The following is a 19827-nucleotide window of genomic DNA, read 5'->3' as shown; positions in this document are numbered from 1 at the left end:
TGGGCCTGCATTTGCTGGGGCACTTTTCTTTTGTTAAATGGAGACCAAGGTCTTATTTCCCAAAATTATTGGGAAGCCAGTCTTAGTCTGTCCTTAGATAACTTAAAATATTCATGAATGGGCAAAATACTTTTGTTTAAGGAAAGGTGGCTCTTGTTGGTTATTAACAAGAACAACCAGACAGTTTATAATTGGGCAAAGCTATTTAATTAAATTCTATGAAATGGAAGAAAATATCTAAATCAGTAACTTGGAAGAAACCATTTGCCATTTAAGGAGCGGTCTTAAAACAGGCCAATCAAGGAATATTAAGAATTTTTAATCAAATTAATTAATTTACCAATATTCAACTTTCCATCACCTCTCCAAGAATACATGTTCTAATCATTTGGTGATTAACAGGAGATTAACATATTTTAAGTTAATTTTATTTCAATATTCCAATAAAATTATTACAAGAGTTTTTAAATCTAATCTTTAAACATTTTACTATTTACATAGGAATGATATTAGGAGCTCTATTAGGAATTTTGTGTTTATAGAACGTCTTTGCAAGTATGCGTTTCATAAAGGTTTATGCCTTTTCAACATTTAAGAAATAAAAGGTTTAAAATATTTCCAACTACATATGTCCTCGGCGCTTTTCTGAATGAAGTTTTTAGAGTTATTATACGTTATTATTTCAACAAGGATATTCCTAGTATTTTTTAGTAGGTTTACTGAGAAGATTTTCTGGGGAAGTGAAAAAAAGCTCACTTTACTTCTAAATTTACTGCTCTGATAACACAACACTACATTCCTTTTCATAATCAGGGCTCTTCCGAAAATAGCCCAATCCCACCTCTTTGTTTTAATTTATGTATTTAATTCAGAAGATCTTGGTCACAACATGCTGGTTTTCTTTGTAGTTTTAGTCTAGTTTTAATGGTAGAATTAATCTCTTGTTTCTGTTTTAGGCCCTGATTCAGTAAAGCACTTACACGGGTGCTCAAGTCCCTCCATATTTCTCAAAGGACTGAGGCACATACTTAGAACTCACTGGGGTCCCAGTGCTCTGTCCAATCCAGAGCCTGAGTCTGTATTTGCTTTATTGTAAACTGCTTGGTTACATTGAAATAAAGATTATGGTCCAGCCCAAAGCAACCAAAGTTATGGCAATTAAGGATATTTCATCTTGAAGTAGTCTGAAGTAGATGAACTGCTCTTAAATAAGTTTAAGAAAATCACCTATCAAGGCCATTATCCATCACTGAAGAACAGAGACAAATGCTCAAAGGATACCTTTAATTTCAAATCACACTTGTCAAATGAAAGAGACAAATTTATTGATATTTCAGGTTTCATACTGGCTGCAAACCTAAAATTTGTGGATTATTTATTTGGCTAATTGCTTTGTTTTCTTGGCTATATTTCTGGTGCTCTCCAACATTTTTGGGCAACTGTATTGATTTAACAATGCAAGACCTCAGCTGTACCTGCTGGTGCCTGGCACCTTCCATTCAGCTGTGTGCACTCATACCCGTAGAGTTTGGGCTGCTTGACACCCTAATCTCATATTTGCAAGAACAGTAATATAACTACAAGTTAAATTGCATGGGAGGTGGGCAATAGAGTGCACCAGGGCTCAGTGGAGAAGATGATCACTAGTGCAGGGATAGGGAATCTAAAGTACCCAGTCACAATACTAATATGTATACTGTGGTTGGGAAAGGTAACACAGCATCTTATAAATACCATTTACTATTGTTATTAGAATTGAGTTTCCTTGAGCAGGGCCTATTGTCTTTTTTTCCCTACTAGTTCTTGATCCTTCACAGTTGCCAAATTAACTGTTATCTCTTGGCTTTAGTCTCCTGCAGACCAGTGTAAGAAGATCCATGCAGGGGATGAGGTGATCCAGGTCAATCATCAAACTGTGGTGAGTACTTGGTAGTTACTGCAGTGTGGGTTTGTTCTGTTCCCAGCACTATGAAAAAATTCCGCTTAGTGGTTAGCTTTGTGCAATCTAAATTATTTATGCATTTAAAAAAGTTGAAAGAGTAAAAGCTATCCAGAAAATATTAAAGCTGTGGTCTGATTGATTGATCAACCGCTCCTCTAGGTATTGAGATAAATTTGTATATTTCTGTATTTGCTGTATGCTGTCATATAATATAAGGAGATCCAGAAACATATCATCTATAAATGCATTCATTGCAAAAACTCTAATTCTTACACTTTGGTTTTCATAATAAATAAACCCACTAATTTAATACAACTATTTAAAAATGGAGTTTAAATTGTTTACAATCTAGGATTTATACTCAAAATGCAGAAGTACTATAAAAGGGAGAAAGTGAATAATCTCTTCCACTACAGGAGCCAGTGACCAGCAGCTGACTAAATAACTAACTCAAAAACATCTTCAAAACAAAGCTTTGATTATTCACTCAAGCAGAGAAAAGGGATAAAACACCAGAAGTCCGGTACACCAAGTTCTGACATAAACTTTAGTCTTTCTTTGCAAGTTTTGGGTGAATTCTACTGAGCTCAGACACCCTGCTCCTGGCTGGGAGAGTCAGAAAGCTCTTGTGGCATTCTTGGTCTATCAGAAACTCATCTCCAGCTATTGTTGCCCATTCAACCTCCATTCCTCCCTAAGTTGGCATTTTAGGGTTTTAGTATCCCCTTTGATCCTAGGTTTGGGCCTGGGAAGAATAAACCTTGCTAGCCTAGCTGGAGCCAGGTAGGTGACTATTCCCCAATTAATAGCTTCTCAAGTGTTTCCTCAAGGAACCTTGATATCCTGTGTGGCAGTACCTTATTTGTCATTGTTTCATATTTCTGTTTTCCCCTCTCACAATCTCCTTTGATTTAACTCCTTGCAGTCAGACAGGAAAATATTAAGCTGGTAACCTGGGATGCATATGATATTTATAAAAATAGACACAACTCCCTCATTCTTACCAGAAGTTAATTGAGTTAGTGCTGCAAATGGCTGCTGGAGTCAGACAACCATCTGCTCTAGGGTTTCCAAGGTTGGCAATTATATGGCCTAATTATATTGCCTAGTTAAATTAACTATCACACCTCTGCCATTGACTTGCTGAATGACCCAGTGCAAGTCACTGCACCTCTATGTTCCCCATTAGTAAAATAAAGATGCTATTTCTCCACCTTTGTAAAGTTTGTTGAGATCTACAGAATAAAAAGTGCTATATATGTGTTGAGTGTTATTTTTTATTATTAAAAAGTCATAAAATGACCCTGATGTCATGGTGACTCTAGGTCTCTGGATTGTCTTTATCTGGGCTTAACTACAGTACGTACAGGATGTGTAATGGAGCAAAGTTAACATTGCTGTTGGTACCTTAACTTTTGCATTTCCTGAATTTTTGTGATTGTAACTGAGCAACCTTAACATTGCAGTAACTCAGTTGTATGTCCACTTCAATAAACTTTTTGTTTTCACTTCTGTTGCATGAGTAATGAAGTTAGAATTTGCTCCACTGTTTAAGACACTGGCATAATTTCTTTTAAAGTTTTGTGGCTTTCCAGACCACTAAAATTCTGATGCTAGAAGCTAACTAGAAACAAACAGGATCAAATTCATGCTTGATGTAGTTTTATTGACCTCACTGGCATTATGCCATAGATGAACTTGGTACTTTTACATTTTTAAAATATTTTTGCAAATATTGCGACAAACAGGAATAACAACAAAATGCATGTATGTAGTATTCTTCATAGGGATATCCTGGGATGCTTCACATAAACATAACTGACATGGGACTGGATTCTGTCTTTTTAATTAACAGCTACATTAGATTCAGAATAAATAGGTTTTGGTTTTTTTCCAGAAGTGATAGAAACCCTCGTGCTTAAGGGAACTACTAAATTAGGTGGGTTAGGAAGTAACTTCCGCTATGGGTAGGTGTTGTGGGGACTAGCTGCCCTGTATAGCCCCTTGCTGGCAGAACATGCAATGGCTGGGGTCTCCCTGCCTCACTTTCCTTGCCTGAGGTTTGTCTCCTCAGTTTTGCAAATACCAGTGTGTGCTGGAGATGTGGCTTAGCCCTCCGGCCACGTGATAGACAAGTCCCAAACTAAAAAGTCCCAAACAAAAAGGTTCTTCTGTCTTATAGGGTTTCTTTTCAGCCCACCCTTTGGGCCCTATTTCTGTCCCTTTTCTGAGCTACCTATACAAGTCTTTCTGGCTCTGGGACAGAGCACTGGACCCCCAGGCTGGTTCTCCTGGAGGACCCTTTCCCCTGCAGACTGTGGCAGTCATCGACTTCCATAGGAGCCTACTCACACCCAGAATTCTCTGTAGTTTTATAAGGCCCAGGTGTCCCTTAAGATATCACCTGATCCTCCTTAGTCCTCCTGCCTTAGGCTGGAATCAGCTAATTATTTATGGCACAAGTATGGCTGGCTCCATTTCCTCTTAAATTATTCCATACTTGCTGATTATGAAGTTTATGCTTCTTTCTTTGGAACTGGTGACTATCAGACACAGGATACTGGATTAGATGGACCACTGGTTTGAGCCAGTATGTCATTTTCTATGTTCCATTGCAGAAATATTCAGTATGTGGCAGATGTTCTTTTAGTTTAGATTTGCAGGTTGCAATAGACTGAGCACTTGGCAAACCTGAGGGTCTTTCTGAAGGGCATAGTATAAATTAGTCCCTCCATTCAGTCATCTTATCTCCACTCATTACATGGGGATATTTTCCTTACCAAGTAGAATACTATTAATGGTCCTGGCTGTAAACCTGTCTGCATGCTGAGCAAATCTTCATAATGCTCTCAATTGTGACCCTTCAACTGTCAGATGTATGGTTGTTCATAACAGTAGTGCTTGATTAATATTTACTTAATTATTGAATAATTTATCTTAAAATGTCCAGGCTAATGATATGTCATAATTTGAAACCTTTTGCTACTTTTATAAGTTTAATTATCAGTATCATTATTGGACCTATCTTTAAATCAATGTGAAAAATGTATAATATGCCTCATAAATTGCTACTTGAAATATTATAGACTGCTGCTCTTGCTTGTTTATTTAGCAGCTTACTTTAATGGCCACTTAAATCAGCACTCTTCAAAGCTATCTATTTTTCCTAATTTGGTTGATATTTTACCCTTCAAGAAACCTGAGGGACATAGTTACCACAGATGTCTAAAAACTAAAATGACCAGATTTTTTTCATATAATCCTTCTGTGGCGGTTAGCCCTCAGCCTGTGGAAGTTTTATGGAGCCATTTCTACATTTTTAATTTCATTTTTAGGTCCTCAACATAATATCCTCTGGTGTATTTAGCATAAAATATTGCCCATCTTTTCAGATAAGTTCTATATTTTAGCTACAATACTCCGTTTACTATGTCCTAAAAAAGTTGTTTTATAAGTATAAGTTGATATTCACTGTATAGCTAGCAAAGGTACCTTTTTTCTTAAACAGTATTATAAATTGCAGCAGAATGATGCTTTTTCCCAGAAGAAAAACTATATAAGGGAAAATCTTAAGAACACAAGAGAGAGAAAGGTCAAAGGTCCAAAAGAGGCTAGCGAGACCTTGCTGACCTCTATCAGCTGCCCCTAATTCTCAGACACCCTCCCAATTCAAGTTTAGTGCCCAGTCCTTTTGGTCTGTGAAGCATTCCAGCCAGACAAATCACTCCCCACACTGTCTTGCTTTTGGATGCTACTGTACCTTCTTGTATCTTTAGACCAGTAAGCTCTTTTGGACATGGACTCTGTCATATCTTTAGAACACTTTACAACACTTCTGTATAAATACTAAATAACTCCCCTGATGCAGGTTGTTTTATTCCAGTTTTCAAATTCAGCAATTATTACTAAAATTAATAATTAAGTGTCTATTTGACTATTAACAAACAAGAATGCTACTTCCCTCACAGACATTTGTAAAATAAATAAATAAATAAAACCTACCTGTTACCTTTCAGATGGATTTCTCCCATGGTTCAAATCTTACGTAGATAACAAGTATAAAAATGAATGTAGTGGTTTTTGTCTTGTACCCTGAACATATTTATTCACATAATAAAATGACCATATATCTAATTTATTTAATCTTTGTATTTTAAAGCACCTATCACTGTGGTATCTGAGCACAAACACAGTTACATAAAGTACTTGACACTATCTGTATAGGACAGTCATTGACGGGGAAGCTAATGTAAAGAGGGATGATTTATGTTTTATTTTGAAGGTGGTGAGATCTGTGGTCAGTCTGATATCATGGTAGAAGAGAGTTCAGTAGCATAAGCCAGCTGCTAAGAAAACCTAATTTCCTGAACTTGCAAGTCTTACTGCCTTTGAACATTTAGCTCCAGTGACTCAGAATATTTCTGCCTCACTCCAGGCATGACAAAACCCCACAGGAAATCCTCTTCAGAAGCCCTTTGTGAATGCAGCTGCAGAGGAGCATTCTAGAAAGGGCCTAGAAATCCAGGCCAAATCAGCATGATTTTGCTGCTATAGTCAAAGGCACCTATACCCAATCCTAGGCTGTTTCTCAAGCTCCTAACAGGAATAATCTGTATGGGACTCTGCAAATTTGGTTTTTGCCAATCTGAATGTCGTTGCATATTAATGTTGTTTATACAAGGACCCATTTAAGGACATTTCTACGCAGAGGCAGAATTTAGCCTTGTGACTGGTTATCCCTGGTATTATTAGCCTCTCACTTCATGAGCATCATGTGAATTTGTGTAGAAAGAGTGAGAATTGCCCAAGTGGGGTGCCATTTTCCCAGCACATGTGATCCCTGCCCCAGTTAACCCACTTCTTTATAATTAGCTCTTCCTGCCCCCACACCCACCCATCATCCACTTCTCTCCCCACCACTCATTCATGCAACTCTCAAAAGCATCCCACTTTCTCCTTCAGCTACCCCATATACATGAGGATTTGCAGGTCTGAGCAAGGGGAAATCTTCAGTTCCTCTCTTCTCCCAAGCCCAGAGAAGGAAGGAGGGGCATTAGAGGGTAAAAGGAAGGGAACAGGGATACTTGGGCACAGGCTAAACAGATAACTTAAGGCCAATTCTGGGAACAAAAGCAATGCTTAAACTTTCATTAAATGTATATATGAATTCATTCTTCATTAAATATATTTAGCATTTGTATAAAGTAAGTCTATCTTCTGAATTAAAGTGCCATGATCATGTACCAGTTTCTTCAACGTTCAGTATCTAATTACCTAATTGTAAAAAAGCCAGGATTTGGTTATTCTTTTTAATAATGGGGCCTAATTTCAAGCTGTTGCACCCATATGTATTAAAATTAATAATCTGTTTCTTTTCTTGCATAGACGCAATTGAAAAAGCCAGTATATGACCTTCAGAAAAGCTTATTTTTATCTTCTTAGAGCAAGCTCCAACTTTGCTGTTAAGTAAATGGAATTTTATCCTTCACTAGTTTGAAGGACAAAACATTCTATTATTTACTAGTGTTGCTGAACTTCAAAGCACTTTATTACTTTTTTAGATATACTAAGTTGGCATGAATCAATATGGTCCTTAAAATTACTATTTCCACTAGTGAGCTAGAATAATTTGTTGGTTACAGCTCCGTAAATTCCTATATAATCAATATATTCACTAATACTGGCATGAGCAATTCACCTGGTGAACTGCAGCTTTCATATAGAGCAGAAGTGCACTTGAAGTAAGAACTTGGTTGTTGTGAATACATTATAAAAGGAAAAACTACATATTTCCTTAGTAGTATCTATATATGTGCAAACAGAACTGCCAAGAAAATGTCTGACATCAAGGAACAGTAGAAAGTCCTGTGCCACATTTATCTATCTCTTTTAACTCAGACCCTAGCTCTTAACCTGCGGTCTCTCTCTCCCTCCCACTTCCATTATGATCCCAAAGCCTTTTGTAAATCTCTTCATTTGTCTTCCCCCTGTTGTGATTACAGGGCCTACAAATTTACCCTAATTGTGAGCTCAACTGTAAAAAATGAATGAAAGTTTATAAAACGTCATAAATGTTGATGGGGGATGAGGCAGGAAAGTGCAAAGGCAAGACAGAAGGTCTGAATTAGTCCAAACAAAAAAAGCCTACTGATATAACTCAAGGACAGTGTTAAGATCATGCCTGGTAAACAAGAAAAGTATGAAACAGAAAATAGGTGAATCAAAATTGGTGTGTCAGAGAATAGGCCTAATTGAGTCTAAAAATAATGAGAGGACAGACTGTTCTGCCCATCATTCCCCTTTAGCAGTCCTCAAAAAGAGATTACACTGACTGAAAGAAGGGGAAGCAGTGAGCTTCAACACCATGGCTGCCACTGCCACTGTCTCCTGGGTTACCAGAACTTTTGTCCTCAGCCTGAGAGATTTCCTGGCCAGCCCAGGCCAGAAAGAGGGACCAAGATGACACTGCCATCTTCACCTGCTCTGGTTAAATCCCAAACACCATCTGGGATGTGAGACTTCATCTCCTCTTTTCCACCCTATGTTTATCCTTTTTCTTCCCTACTTTATTACTTTTCTTTCTTAGCTCAGACCTTTTGCCTTCTATCTAATAAGAGTCTAAAAAGAAAAGGAGTACTTATGGCACCTTAGAGACTAACAAATTTATTTGAGCATAAGCTTTCGTGAGTTACAGCTCATTTCATCAGATTCATCGGATGCTGTAGCTCACGAAAGCTTATGCTCAAATAAATTTGTTAGTCTCTAAGGTGCCACAAGTACTCCTTTTCTTTTTTGCGAATACAGACTAACACGGCTGCTACTCTGAAACCTGTTAATAAGAGTCTGGCTTAGTTGGTCAAGACAGCCTATTTTGCAATACTGCTGTAAGCCTGTGACCAAAGAGACAGCTAAAAGCAATGCTCTAAACAGCCCAATGCTGGTACAAGTTTGCCAGGTCTCAGAGTGGCTGATCAGACCATATGTTGGGCCTATATTTTTCCAGCAGTGAAGTTGCCAAATGAATGTCAACCCCAGTGACAGAATCTGCACTTTTTATCTCCACTGTTCTTTTCTCTCCCCTTTTGTGCATCTCCAGTCCATCTCAACTAACTTCTTCTCTTTTACCCAAAAAGAATATTTATTAACATATTTAATATCATTTAAGACTATCAAACAAGGGGGTTTCCTTTTAAAAACTCTCTCCTGCTAAAGGGAACAAAAATTGTTAAAATGAAAGCCTTATTTAATATTTCACATTTGAAATGATTTAATTGTTTTCCCCTTTTTCCTGTTTTAATCTTAATAAAAGGTTAAAAGGATTTTTAATGGTATGTTGGCTACAGTATTAAGCACTAACCTTGTTTAAAACTGTTTTTAAAGTTGGACAGTGACTGGGTTATGTTAACACTTTTGACTTTCGACCTATATATTCCATCGAAAGTAATACAACACATCTCATGCTCTCTTTTTATACCCCTCCCAACTTTTTCAATTTCTTTTTTTTCCTGTACTCCTCTCTCTCTTACCCTGTTCCCCCTCGGATTTCCATTTACCTTCTCCCTCTCTTCTTTCTCCTGCTTCCTCCTCCATTGCCAGTGGCTTGCTCAATTCAGTTGAAAATTGAGGTCTGCATTCTTTCATGAGAGAGGCAGGACAAATCTGAGAGAGTCTACAATAAGTCCCCATCTTTGTTGCAATGGAGAAATGAATTTTCTTCAGATGCTTCTGTGCTCTAAACAAAGATTTCCATAGCCTGCACGTTGTTGGTCTGACCATGTTTGTTAAAACAAAGGGATTTTTTTAAGGGTTGGGAAAGTCCAATGTTGGAGGATTCAGCAACTGCACCATTAGTCTTATTCAACAGGCCATATGCTTGTAAATAAAATGTGGTGAGAAGACAGGGATCAGATACTGGTTATTCACAAGTCCAACAATAACAAATATTTTAGTGATTAGAGGGAATTTTTTCCATATTTTCACAGATTATAAAACCAGGCCATAGGACTTCGTTGACTTAATTCCTGTTTGAACTACAGCATAACTGTTAGAAAAATATCCAATCTTAATTTTAAAATTTGCGGTGAGGGAGAATTCATCACAAACGTTTTTAAATTGTTCCAGTGGTTAATTAACCAGCACTATTAAAAATGTTCACCTTTTTTCACATCTAAATTGCCTAGCTTCAACTTCCAACCATTGGCTGTTATATCTTTGTCTGCTAGATTTAAGTATCTGATATTATCAAATACCTGTTTCCCCATCTAGGTACTTGACCACATCACCCTTTATGATTAACTAAATAGATTGAGTTCCTTGAGTCTTTCACTAAAAGACCCATTTTCTTTCAAGGGCCTCTGTGCATTCCCACTTATGGGACTTAACATCTGTAGCATCTAACTGTGGAACTGTGTAGCAAAGCTGTGTCCACTGATAGGTGGCATGTCACATGCACATCTTCAGCTCCATCTGTAAAAGAGAGGGCAATGCCCAGCCGCCTCAGTTCCTGCACTGCTGCACAGAAAGCTAAGTGCAACTACTTGTCATGACTATAAGCTAGTTAGCCTATCGTGTAATTGTTTTAGTTACGTAGTTATTCATAGTAGAGTTAGTTAGAATAGTTGGGGCTACTTGCTTCAGGTTATCACTGAAATGGTCCCTAAATCAATCAATTATATCCTCACTCTTTGTCAGGTGGAGTCATCCACTAATCAACCTACTTGTGTCCTGTCAGCATGCCAAATGTGGTCTGTACTGCACCAAGGCTCACAGAAACAAGAAATTTTTACTGTATGTATTCCTGCTGGACTGAAACAGTTACCCTGCCCATACCTTCTCTCCCCTTCCCCTGATTCCCAGATTCATAAGGCAGATAGATCAGCAAGGACAGAGCCAATATCATACTATTAGCACTGATGTGGCCTCAGAATTATTGGTACACAAATCTTCTCCAGTATACCAGAGAAATGTCACTTCCACTGTGCCCAGACCTCCTCTCTTGATGGCAAGGGAGCATATTTATCTAAATCCAGAGACTATCTCATTTAGCTGCATGGGGGGATAACTTGCTGATCATGCACCACTTCTGTTTATAGAGTGCTATAGCCCAGAAAGAACTCTCCTTTACAGACTGGACACAGCTTATGTGGTGGGTGACAAGTAAAGGATTGCCCTTACCCTGGGTGGGAGTCCCTGTTGTATTAATGTATCTCTTGCATTTAGAATCACAAGTTTATTCAGTAGCTTCCCTGAAAGGTCATTCAGCAACTATTTCTTCCTATCATAATTTTGTATTCTCTCACTCCATAGACTCCAAGTTTCCTAAGGGAATGACTAATGCCTTTCACACTACTAGAAGACCTTCACCAGTTTGGGATTTTATTCTAGTTTTAATATGGTTCCACCCTCAGAGCCCCTGTCTCAAGTTTCCTTAAAACAACTGTCTATTAAAATAGAATTTTGAATAGCCATCCCTACTTCTGGGAGGCTTAGTTAGTGCAGTGGCCTCTCCACACTCAACAGTAGTACATAAAGACATAGTCATCGAGACCTTACCCCTGCTTTATGACAGAGATGGCTGCAGATTTTCATCGGTCACAGTATATTTACTTTCCCCATTTTCTGCCCCAGGCCATATGCTCACCCAGGGGAGTCCTGCCTGCACACCACATATGTGAAAAGATCCCTGTGCTGTTACCTGGGCAGCACTAAATCCTTCAGAAAAATGAACGGGTAGCTTGTTACATACCGGGAGAGGCTGTTAGTAAACTCTTTCTGACTGAATTAAGAGATGTATTGAGCATTGGTCTACTTTAGTCAGAAAACCAGAACCTCTTTAGTTAGACACACTCTACTAGGGCCACAGCTACCTCTGAAGCTTGTCTGAGACAGGTTCCCATCGTAGAGATTTGCAAAGGAAAACATGACGTTTTGTTGATACTTTCACAAAGCATTGTCCATTGGATTTGACACTGCTCTGATACTCAATTGGGCAAGGTGGTGCTACAATCCGTTTTTGCCTTGCACACTGTCCTCTGATGGAGTCACTGCTTGCTAGCATCCCATAAGTGGGAATGCACAAAGACCCTCAAAAAAGGAAGAAGGGTTACTTTCTCATATATGTTGTTCTTCAAGAATGATGTGTGTGCCTTGATGCTACTCACGTGCCTTCCCCCAACCTTGGAGTTCTTTGTATTTCAAAACTCTGGGTTAGAGAGAAGAAAGTGATGTGGGGGGTGGGAGTGGGAAGAGAAAGTTGCACTCCTTTATATAGATGGAGATAATAGCATTCCCTTAGCACAAGAGCACTCCTGCATCCCCCCTCCCAGCAGACACAGGTTTGCTATACATTTCTGCAGCTCAACACTAGAGGTTCTAGGTCCTATAAATGTGAATGCACAGAGGCAACTCTGGAGGAATAGCTATTCCTGATAAGTAACCCTTAATTTTCCAATCATTTAATCATTCTCTTGGTTCTTCTCTGAATCCTTTCCAGTTTACAACATCCTTCTTGAATTGTGGACATCAGAACTGGACCCAGTATTCCAGAGGTCAAATCAATACCAAGTACAGAGGTAATATAACCTCTGTACTCCTACTTATACTCCCCTTTTCATGCATCTATGGATTGCATTAGCTACTGTAGTCATAGGATTGTACTAGAACTCATTTTGATGGACATATGGTGATTTCTGGTTCTTTCAGGCACTCTGTGCAACTGAGCTATTGTTCAGTTGTTCCTTGGAGGAGTACGATCCTGGAGTGACTGGAAGCCCTTGGCTAACTCTCAGTACTGGAGGAGAGTTTTTTCTATTCTCATGATCAGATTTCTACTCCAGAAGAAAGAATCTCCTCTGAATGCATTCTATCTGACTGCACGGTCAGGGTGGGGATAGGGTGTAATGCTTGGGTTAATCTGTCTGATACTGTAATAACAAACTAAAATAGAAAAAAATATCAGTCTAGTTCTTGCTATTGTGATGCTGCTACCTGGATTTTTTTAGCCGTTCCCATTCACAGGTTCTGCTTCAGCTTTAGATTTAGTTGGAGATTGGTCCTGCTTTGAGCAGGGGATTGGACTAGATGACCTCCTGAGGTTCCTTCCAACCCTGATATTCTATGATTCTATGATTCAGCTGCATTTACTGAATTCATGCCAATCATGCCCATCTACCAATATGCTTCTGGTCATCTTCTGTTCATTACCACTGTTACTGTTCTCTGCCTGCTCAGGCCTGAGTGCATCTGAGACTACTGTCATGACTATCTCCTGGAAATGTATGTCTCCATAATACAAGTAAGGAAAAATGGAGTTGTCTCCTCTCAGCCTGCTCTTGTGGTGGTGTTTTGTCAGTCCCCAGTCCATTGCTGTGAACTCTTCAGGTCTATTTCCATTGTATGCAGCTTCCAAATCTGAATATTCCTGAAAATATTCTGAATAATAGGACCTCTGATTATGGGAAGGATGTGGCCATCTGTCTCAGAGTGCAAGTTCACACACAATTAGTACTTTATAAACAATCAATATGCAATTATAGTTATGCCTGTTTTACCAATGGGCAGAACTTTCAGCTGCTGCTCATTTTCTTCTTTGCTTATAATGACCGTTGTATGAATGAAAGGAAAAGGTACAGTTAGGAACTGTTCTCACAGTACAAATGAGGCAGAAATAGGAATGAATATAGCTGTTAATGAACAAAGGGTGGTTGCTAGTGTGCAATTTAGAGCTCACAACCTTTTCCCTGTTCTGAACATATTTTTCATGTACAGCACTGTATCTAACATAGGTTCACAATATGTGTTTAGTGCGTGATCCAAAAGCTCAGAAAAAAGGAAATTAAAAAGTTGGACTTTATTAGTACATGCAATTTCATGCTTACTAGCACCATACTTCATGCTTTAAATGCTCTCTCGGAAAATTTGTGTTTTATGCCTAAAGAAAGGGATATATTGAAAACAGTTAAGAAATTCATTCAAATGGATTTTGTTTGAAAGCATTTGTATTAGCTACATTATGCATATTGGGTTTCTTAAATTTTACTTCTATCATTTATCTTGAAGATGTGCTGAGTTATGCAAAAATAGCATTCATTGTGTGCCATCTGGCACCACACTCCCTTCGGAGGTTCACCAACTGCTAGTGTGGCCCAGTGTAACAGACCGTAAGCGAATAAAGTGATATAATGAAGCATGACTGCCAAAGTTTAGGGGGGCATATTACTTTCTTCTGATTGGTTGTCAGTTATTAGTCTGAGCTCTAGATATTCAATCTGTGCTTTTTATAATAAATAAATGCCACTAAATTCACTAATTCTCAAAGCAGCCCAAACCAAAATAATGTTTTTAAAAAAATTTTAGAATACAGTATACTTTTTAATCTCAAAATATTAACAGCTTTAGGAAAAGGTGTTTAGAGGGAACATAATGTGCAGTTTTAAACTCTGAACCCAAATAAATAAACATGCTTCACTGGGCTTCTTGTAACTAGTTACAGAAATAGATTTACAAGTCGCATTTCCTATCTGCACTAGAAGTATTTTTATATAAGAACAGCCATACTGGGTCAGACCAAAGGTCCATCCAGCCCAGTATCCTGTCTACTGACAGTGGCCAATGCTCGGTGCCCCAGAGGGAGTGAACCTAACAGGTAATGATCAAGTGATATCTCTCCTGCCATCCATCTCCACCCTCTGACAAACAGAGGCTAGGGACACCATTCCTTACCCATCCTGGCTAATAGCCATTAATGGACTTAACTTCCATGAATTTATCCAGTTCTCTTTTAAACCCTGTTATAGTCCTAGCCTTCACAACCTCCTCAGGCAAGGAGTTCTACAGGTTGACTGTGCGCTGAGTGAAGAAGAACTTCCTTTTATTTGTTTTAAACCTGCTACCCATTAATTTCATTTGGTGGCCCCTAGTTCTTACATTATGGGAACAAGTAAATAATTTTTCCTTATTCACTTTCTCCACACCACTCATGATTTTATATACCTCCATCATATCGCCCCTTAGTCTCCTCTTTTTCCAAGCTGAAAAGTCCTAGTCTCTTTAATCTCTCCTCATATGGGACCCATTCCAAACCCCTAATCATTTTAGTTACCCTTTTCTGAACCTTTTCTAATGCCAGTATATCTTTTTTGAGCTGAGGGGACCACATCTGTATGTAGTATTCAAGATATGGATGTACCATGGATTTATATAAGGGCAATAAGATATTCTCTGTCTTATTCTCTAACCCTTTTTTCATGATTCCTAACATCCCATTTGGTTTTTGGACTGCCACTGCACACTGCGTGGATGTCTTCAGAGAACTATCCACAATGACTCCAAGATGTTTCTCCTGGTTAGTTGTAGCTCAATTAGCCCCCATTATATTGTATGTATAGTTGGGGTTATTTTTTCCAATATTCATTACTTTACATTTATCCACATTAAATTTCATTTGCCATTTTGTTGCCCAATATCTTAGTTTTGTGAGATTTTTGAAGTTTTTATCTTTCTTTTCTATTTATCACTTTAGATTGTAGTTACTAAAGGACTTCTAATGTTTGAACCCAACTCCTGTTTTCTCATTTATTAAGAATGTTCTGTTTTGAATAAAGATGGGCCCAAATCAAAGTCTCATATCCAAATACCTTTGAACTTGTGAAACTTCAGATTCAGGTATGAGTTGTGTCTTGGGCCCATGTCTAACTTCACGTGAAACATGAAATGCAGAGAGTATAATATTTTGTGTTTAGGGGTACATAGGACAAGACAATAGTGGTTGTAGGTGAGACAGACATTTTAACAAGGAGTTGTTATTAATATATTTGACAAATAACATTGCACAAAATGCTCTGCCTAAAGGAAAATGATGAAGAGTTTTTTCATAGTTGAGGGAAGGCTGGATTTGCTGGCTACTAATTTTTAAACTCACTTTCTGTTCTTCAAACAAAATATGGTGATATGAGAGAACTTTTAGACCCAGGTATCAAATACATGTTCCATGTTTCTCCCTTCAGGCAAGTGAAATTGACAACATCCATCCAGGTGGGCACCCAGGGATCTATTTTGACAAAAAAATCAAAAATTTTCAGCAATATTCAGCAGAATAGCTGAAAACTTAGTTTTACAAAAAGTGCATTTTTTGCATTAGAAAAACATTTTGAAACAGAATTTCTGAACAACTATTCATTTAAAAGAAGAAAAAAACCTCTCAAAAGAATGGAAGGAGAATTGATCAGAGGGAGGATATGTAGAAGTGGTGATGGCAGGGGGAAAGTGGCTGCACTGCTCTGCAGTAAGATGGAGGGAGATGGCTACTCTCCATCATTTGAGAGCATTTCTCTGTGATTGTAGGGAAGCCAAATTTGGACTCCTGCATTCAAAGCCAGGGGGGCGGCTTTCATGTATTAGCAGGGGACAGGAATCAGGCATCAGTACTCTGGGGAGGCTGGAGATATCTGGGTGATACAGAGGAATGCTGCAAACACCTCAAGGAGCCGCCCCATTCTCCCCACTAACTGTATTGAAAACTCCACCAAAGAGCCTTCGTGTTCAATGGCAGAAACACCAGTTCTAAATCCCTCTTCCTGCCCCTAAAAAGCCCAGTAGTCCTACCCCACTGGCAGAAGGTCAGACCTGCACTGTGTAAGGCCCGGCCAGTACTCTTATGCATTGTAAAGTCCAGCCAAAGAGCTGCAAATTGCAATGGCAAACAAGACAAACATCAAACCCAAATCCATTTCAAAGATTGGAGTACAAGAGGGAACCCCCAAACAGCCAGCCACACAATGTATCCCAGCCTAATCCTAAACTCCATCGCAACGGAACAGCAGTTCACCTCTGTGACATGTGGGTCAACTGCACCAGACACATGCTCTCCCAGTATTCTTGGTAACACTCGTCCAAATATGGAACACTTTATGGCAACATGTGACAAAATTCAGTCACCAACCAAAAATTGGAGTGCACCAATCACAAATTACTGAATGGAAAAAATAATTTGTTTTGTGAAATTAAAAAAATCAACAAATTATACTGAAAGTTTTTTTTAAAACAAAAAAAATTTGATCAGATCTAATCAGAAGTATCTGCTGAAATCAGGAGTTACTGTGAAGACTTGTGTGAGATGAAATTGGGCCAAACTGTATAGCCAGCATTCTTTGTCAGCACTAAATTTACATTTATACTTAAAAGGTGTCTAAAGCACTAAAATTTAGCTTAAACCCCTGCACCTGTGTGGAATTTCACTGAAGTCAATCGGACTCCATGTGGGCACACGGGTCCATATTAGCACATCTGTTTGCAGAGTTTATAAATTTTATATTCTTTAACTTTTCATGTAAAATCTAATCTTATAAATTTCTTTATTATTAAACCTTTCATAATAAGCCATTGTTTTCTATATTGTGCAGCTTGGGCCTGATCCAAAGCCCGTTGAAGTTCTTCTTTACCATATTGTCTTGCCTATAATTTTAAGAATATCTATTATTACTTAGCACTTACATTGTTCTTTATGTTAAGACCACTGCCTACACTAGCTAATTAATCCTTACAATAACCATGAGGTAGCTATATTAGAATTGTCCTCACAAAAACAGCTGTATCTAGAAATAAGAAAAATTAAAGATAGAGCAGCTGTTGTACTGTTCAAAGCAAATAATTTGTCAAAAGTGTTTGAAAAAAACCTGTTTCTAAGAAAAGCACATTACTGAATCCCCATTTTGAATTGTATCCTCAGTTTCATGACCCTGTATATCCATATGAAGCAACAACTGAAATAGCTGGGGTGGGAAGGGAGATATTAAGCTGTTCTATTGATCTGACTAAGGAACTTGCTGTAATACCATTACAAGGATCAAAGAAAGAAAAAGTAATATTTTAGGCTAGAATTTAGGTTCAGTATCTGCTTTTCTATTCATCCTTCTTGCTAATTAGATTTTTAATAGAACACCCTAAAAGATATAAACTGTATGTTCCAAATTTCCATTGTGCCAACTCTGTTTACTGACAGTAATAACAGGATGATCAGTTCTGCCAATAATGCTGAGAAATTCCACCTCTTTATCCATTTCTACTTCAAACCATTCTCAGTATTGGTACCAAAACTTCTCTGAGGCATTGAGCTAGGATTGCTAACTATGTCACAATGTACTCCGCTAAACATTATATTAATAGTTGTACCAGGCCATCCACAGTACTTGCTATTTTTGGATATCATTTTATTTTTAATATAGTCCAGTTACAGATATAATCTTATAGAGTTACATCAGGACAGAAAAAACAAAACTTTTAAACATAAAATATGTTTTTAACAATAAGTAAAGAAAATTAAATAACCAAAGAACTGTCTAAAGCATTGCGTTAAATGCTGCCTTCTTTGGTCAGTTTAACAGAAAAATCGATAAAAATGGAAATGTAAAAGCCATTCTGCCTAACCCCAAACATTAAAAAGTCATAATATTTGAATCCACATGATATAAATTGTCTTAAAATTATAATTAAAAATAATAAATTGCAGGTTTTTCTGCCTTCTAATTTTTGAGTCTACAGCCCTTCTTCAAAAATTATCATTTCTGGCTCAAATTCAACCTTTAAGCATGCATGAAAATGTGAATCTTTCCCATTGGCTGTTTGGAAGGGGAATTCCATCTGCCCTTTCTTATGCCTGGGACTGAGTGATATCATTCTATCTTTTCCCTTTACGACTATTGTTTCTCCTTTCCTTCCTAGTCTCTCTTCCCTCCCCCCACCCCACCTCCTGCCCCACTCACTTTCTCCTTTTATGCTCTGCATAATTTCTTGTCATCCACATAGCCCCATATTTTCCCTCCCTTTTTCTCTCAGTATTCTGCCTCTCTCACATTCTCCTTCTTTCACCCTTAACTCCCTGTGCCCCACTCCACCTTCCTCTTATTCACTTGAACCCGTGTCTGTCTGCCTCCTGTGTTATCTTGCTGACACCCTGTGAGCCAAGAGTGTTTTTTATTCTGGGAAAAGGGTCAAATTCCTTTTTTACTTATGATCAGTGGGCCAGGGAGTAAATTTAGACCTACATATTTCTCTGTCATCTTGAACCATTTTGAACTTGAGAAAATTATCTAATGGATTCACTCAATGGCTGTGAAAACTGAGGTAAATCATGGCATATTTGTATTGCAGCTTTGCATCAAAAGGAAAACAAAGAGTCCTTGGTGTTTTGTTTTGTTTTTTATCTGAGTTGATGTTGTATTGAATATACCTGTTGTTTAAAATGCTGTAAATCATGAGACTTCCATTACAGGGAGCTTCTGTATTTAACTTGCTAAATCTATTTTACATAGATAAATATGGCCTTTTTATCATATGTTTACCTAAAACTAACATACAAAGTACAGTTAGGAATTTCCTTCATTTTCCCTTTGGGATTATTTTTTTTTCTTTGTAAGGGTCCTTCTTCTAAATACAACTTTTCAAAGTATTTTAGCAATTAAATGGGTGATTACAGACAAATAGGTCATTACAGACATTTTTGCTATAATTTACAATAATATTTTAAGGCAGATTCTTTTAATCATGGGTTACAGTGGCATGAAGTTCAGATTCCTGGAGTAGCGTTCACTATACACTAAAATGCAGACCAAATAAATTGGTGACATTTATTTTCCATTTTGGCCACAAACTGGATTTTAAGATGGAAGATAAATAACCTTTGCAAACTCATTTGGTTTGGTTTATTCTATTACACATATCTGTCAGGTTTTCTTAAAGAGCCTTTGAGAGGCACTGGCAGATACATTTTTTTAAAGTCTATTAAAAAAAAGTGTTTTTATATTGCCAGTCTTTGAGTTTTTTAAAGTCCCAGCTTCAATGGAAATTGAATTTGCAAATATGCCTTCAATATTTCATTTGAATTCTTAGAT

The 19827-nt window shown here is 37.8% G+C and overlaps 1 protein-coding gene across 1 annotated transcript in view; it reads left to right on the top strand.

Moving 5' to 3' along the window:
* LOC119861898 (connector enhancer of kinase suppressor of ras 2-like) overlaps positions 1–19827 on the top strand; it is a 479757-nt gene that overhangs the window by 244219 nt on the left and 215711 nt on the right. The window contains exon 9 of the mRNA XM_043492113.1: positions 1850–1918. Coding sequence (XP_043348048.1) covers positions 1850–1918 — 69 coding nt within the window. The remainder of the gene's footprint in view (positions 1–1849; positions 1919–19827) is intronic.

Source organism: Dermochelys coriacea, chromosome 9, assembly GCF_009764565.3.
Source record: "Dermochelys coriacea isolate rDerCor1 chromosome 9, rDerCor1.pri.v4, whole genome shotgun sequence".
Taxonomy (NCBI): domain Eukaryota; kingdom Metazoa; phylum Chordata; order Testudines; family Dermochelyidae; genus Dermochelys; species Dermochelys coriacea.
Note: the sequence above shows the minus strand (reverse complement) of the source record. Positions and strands in the feature narration are given on the sequence as shown.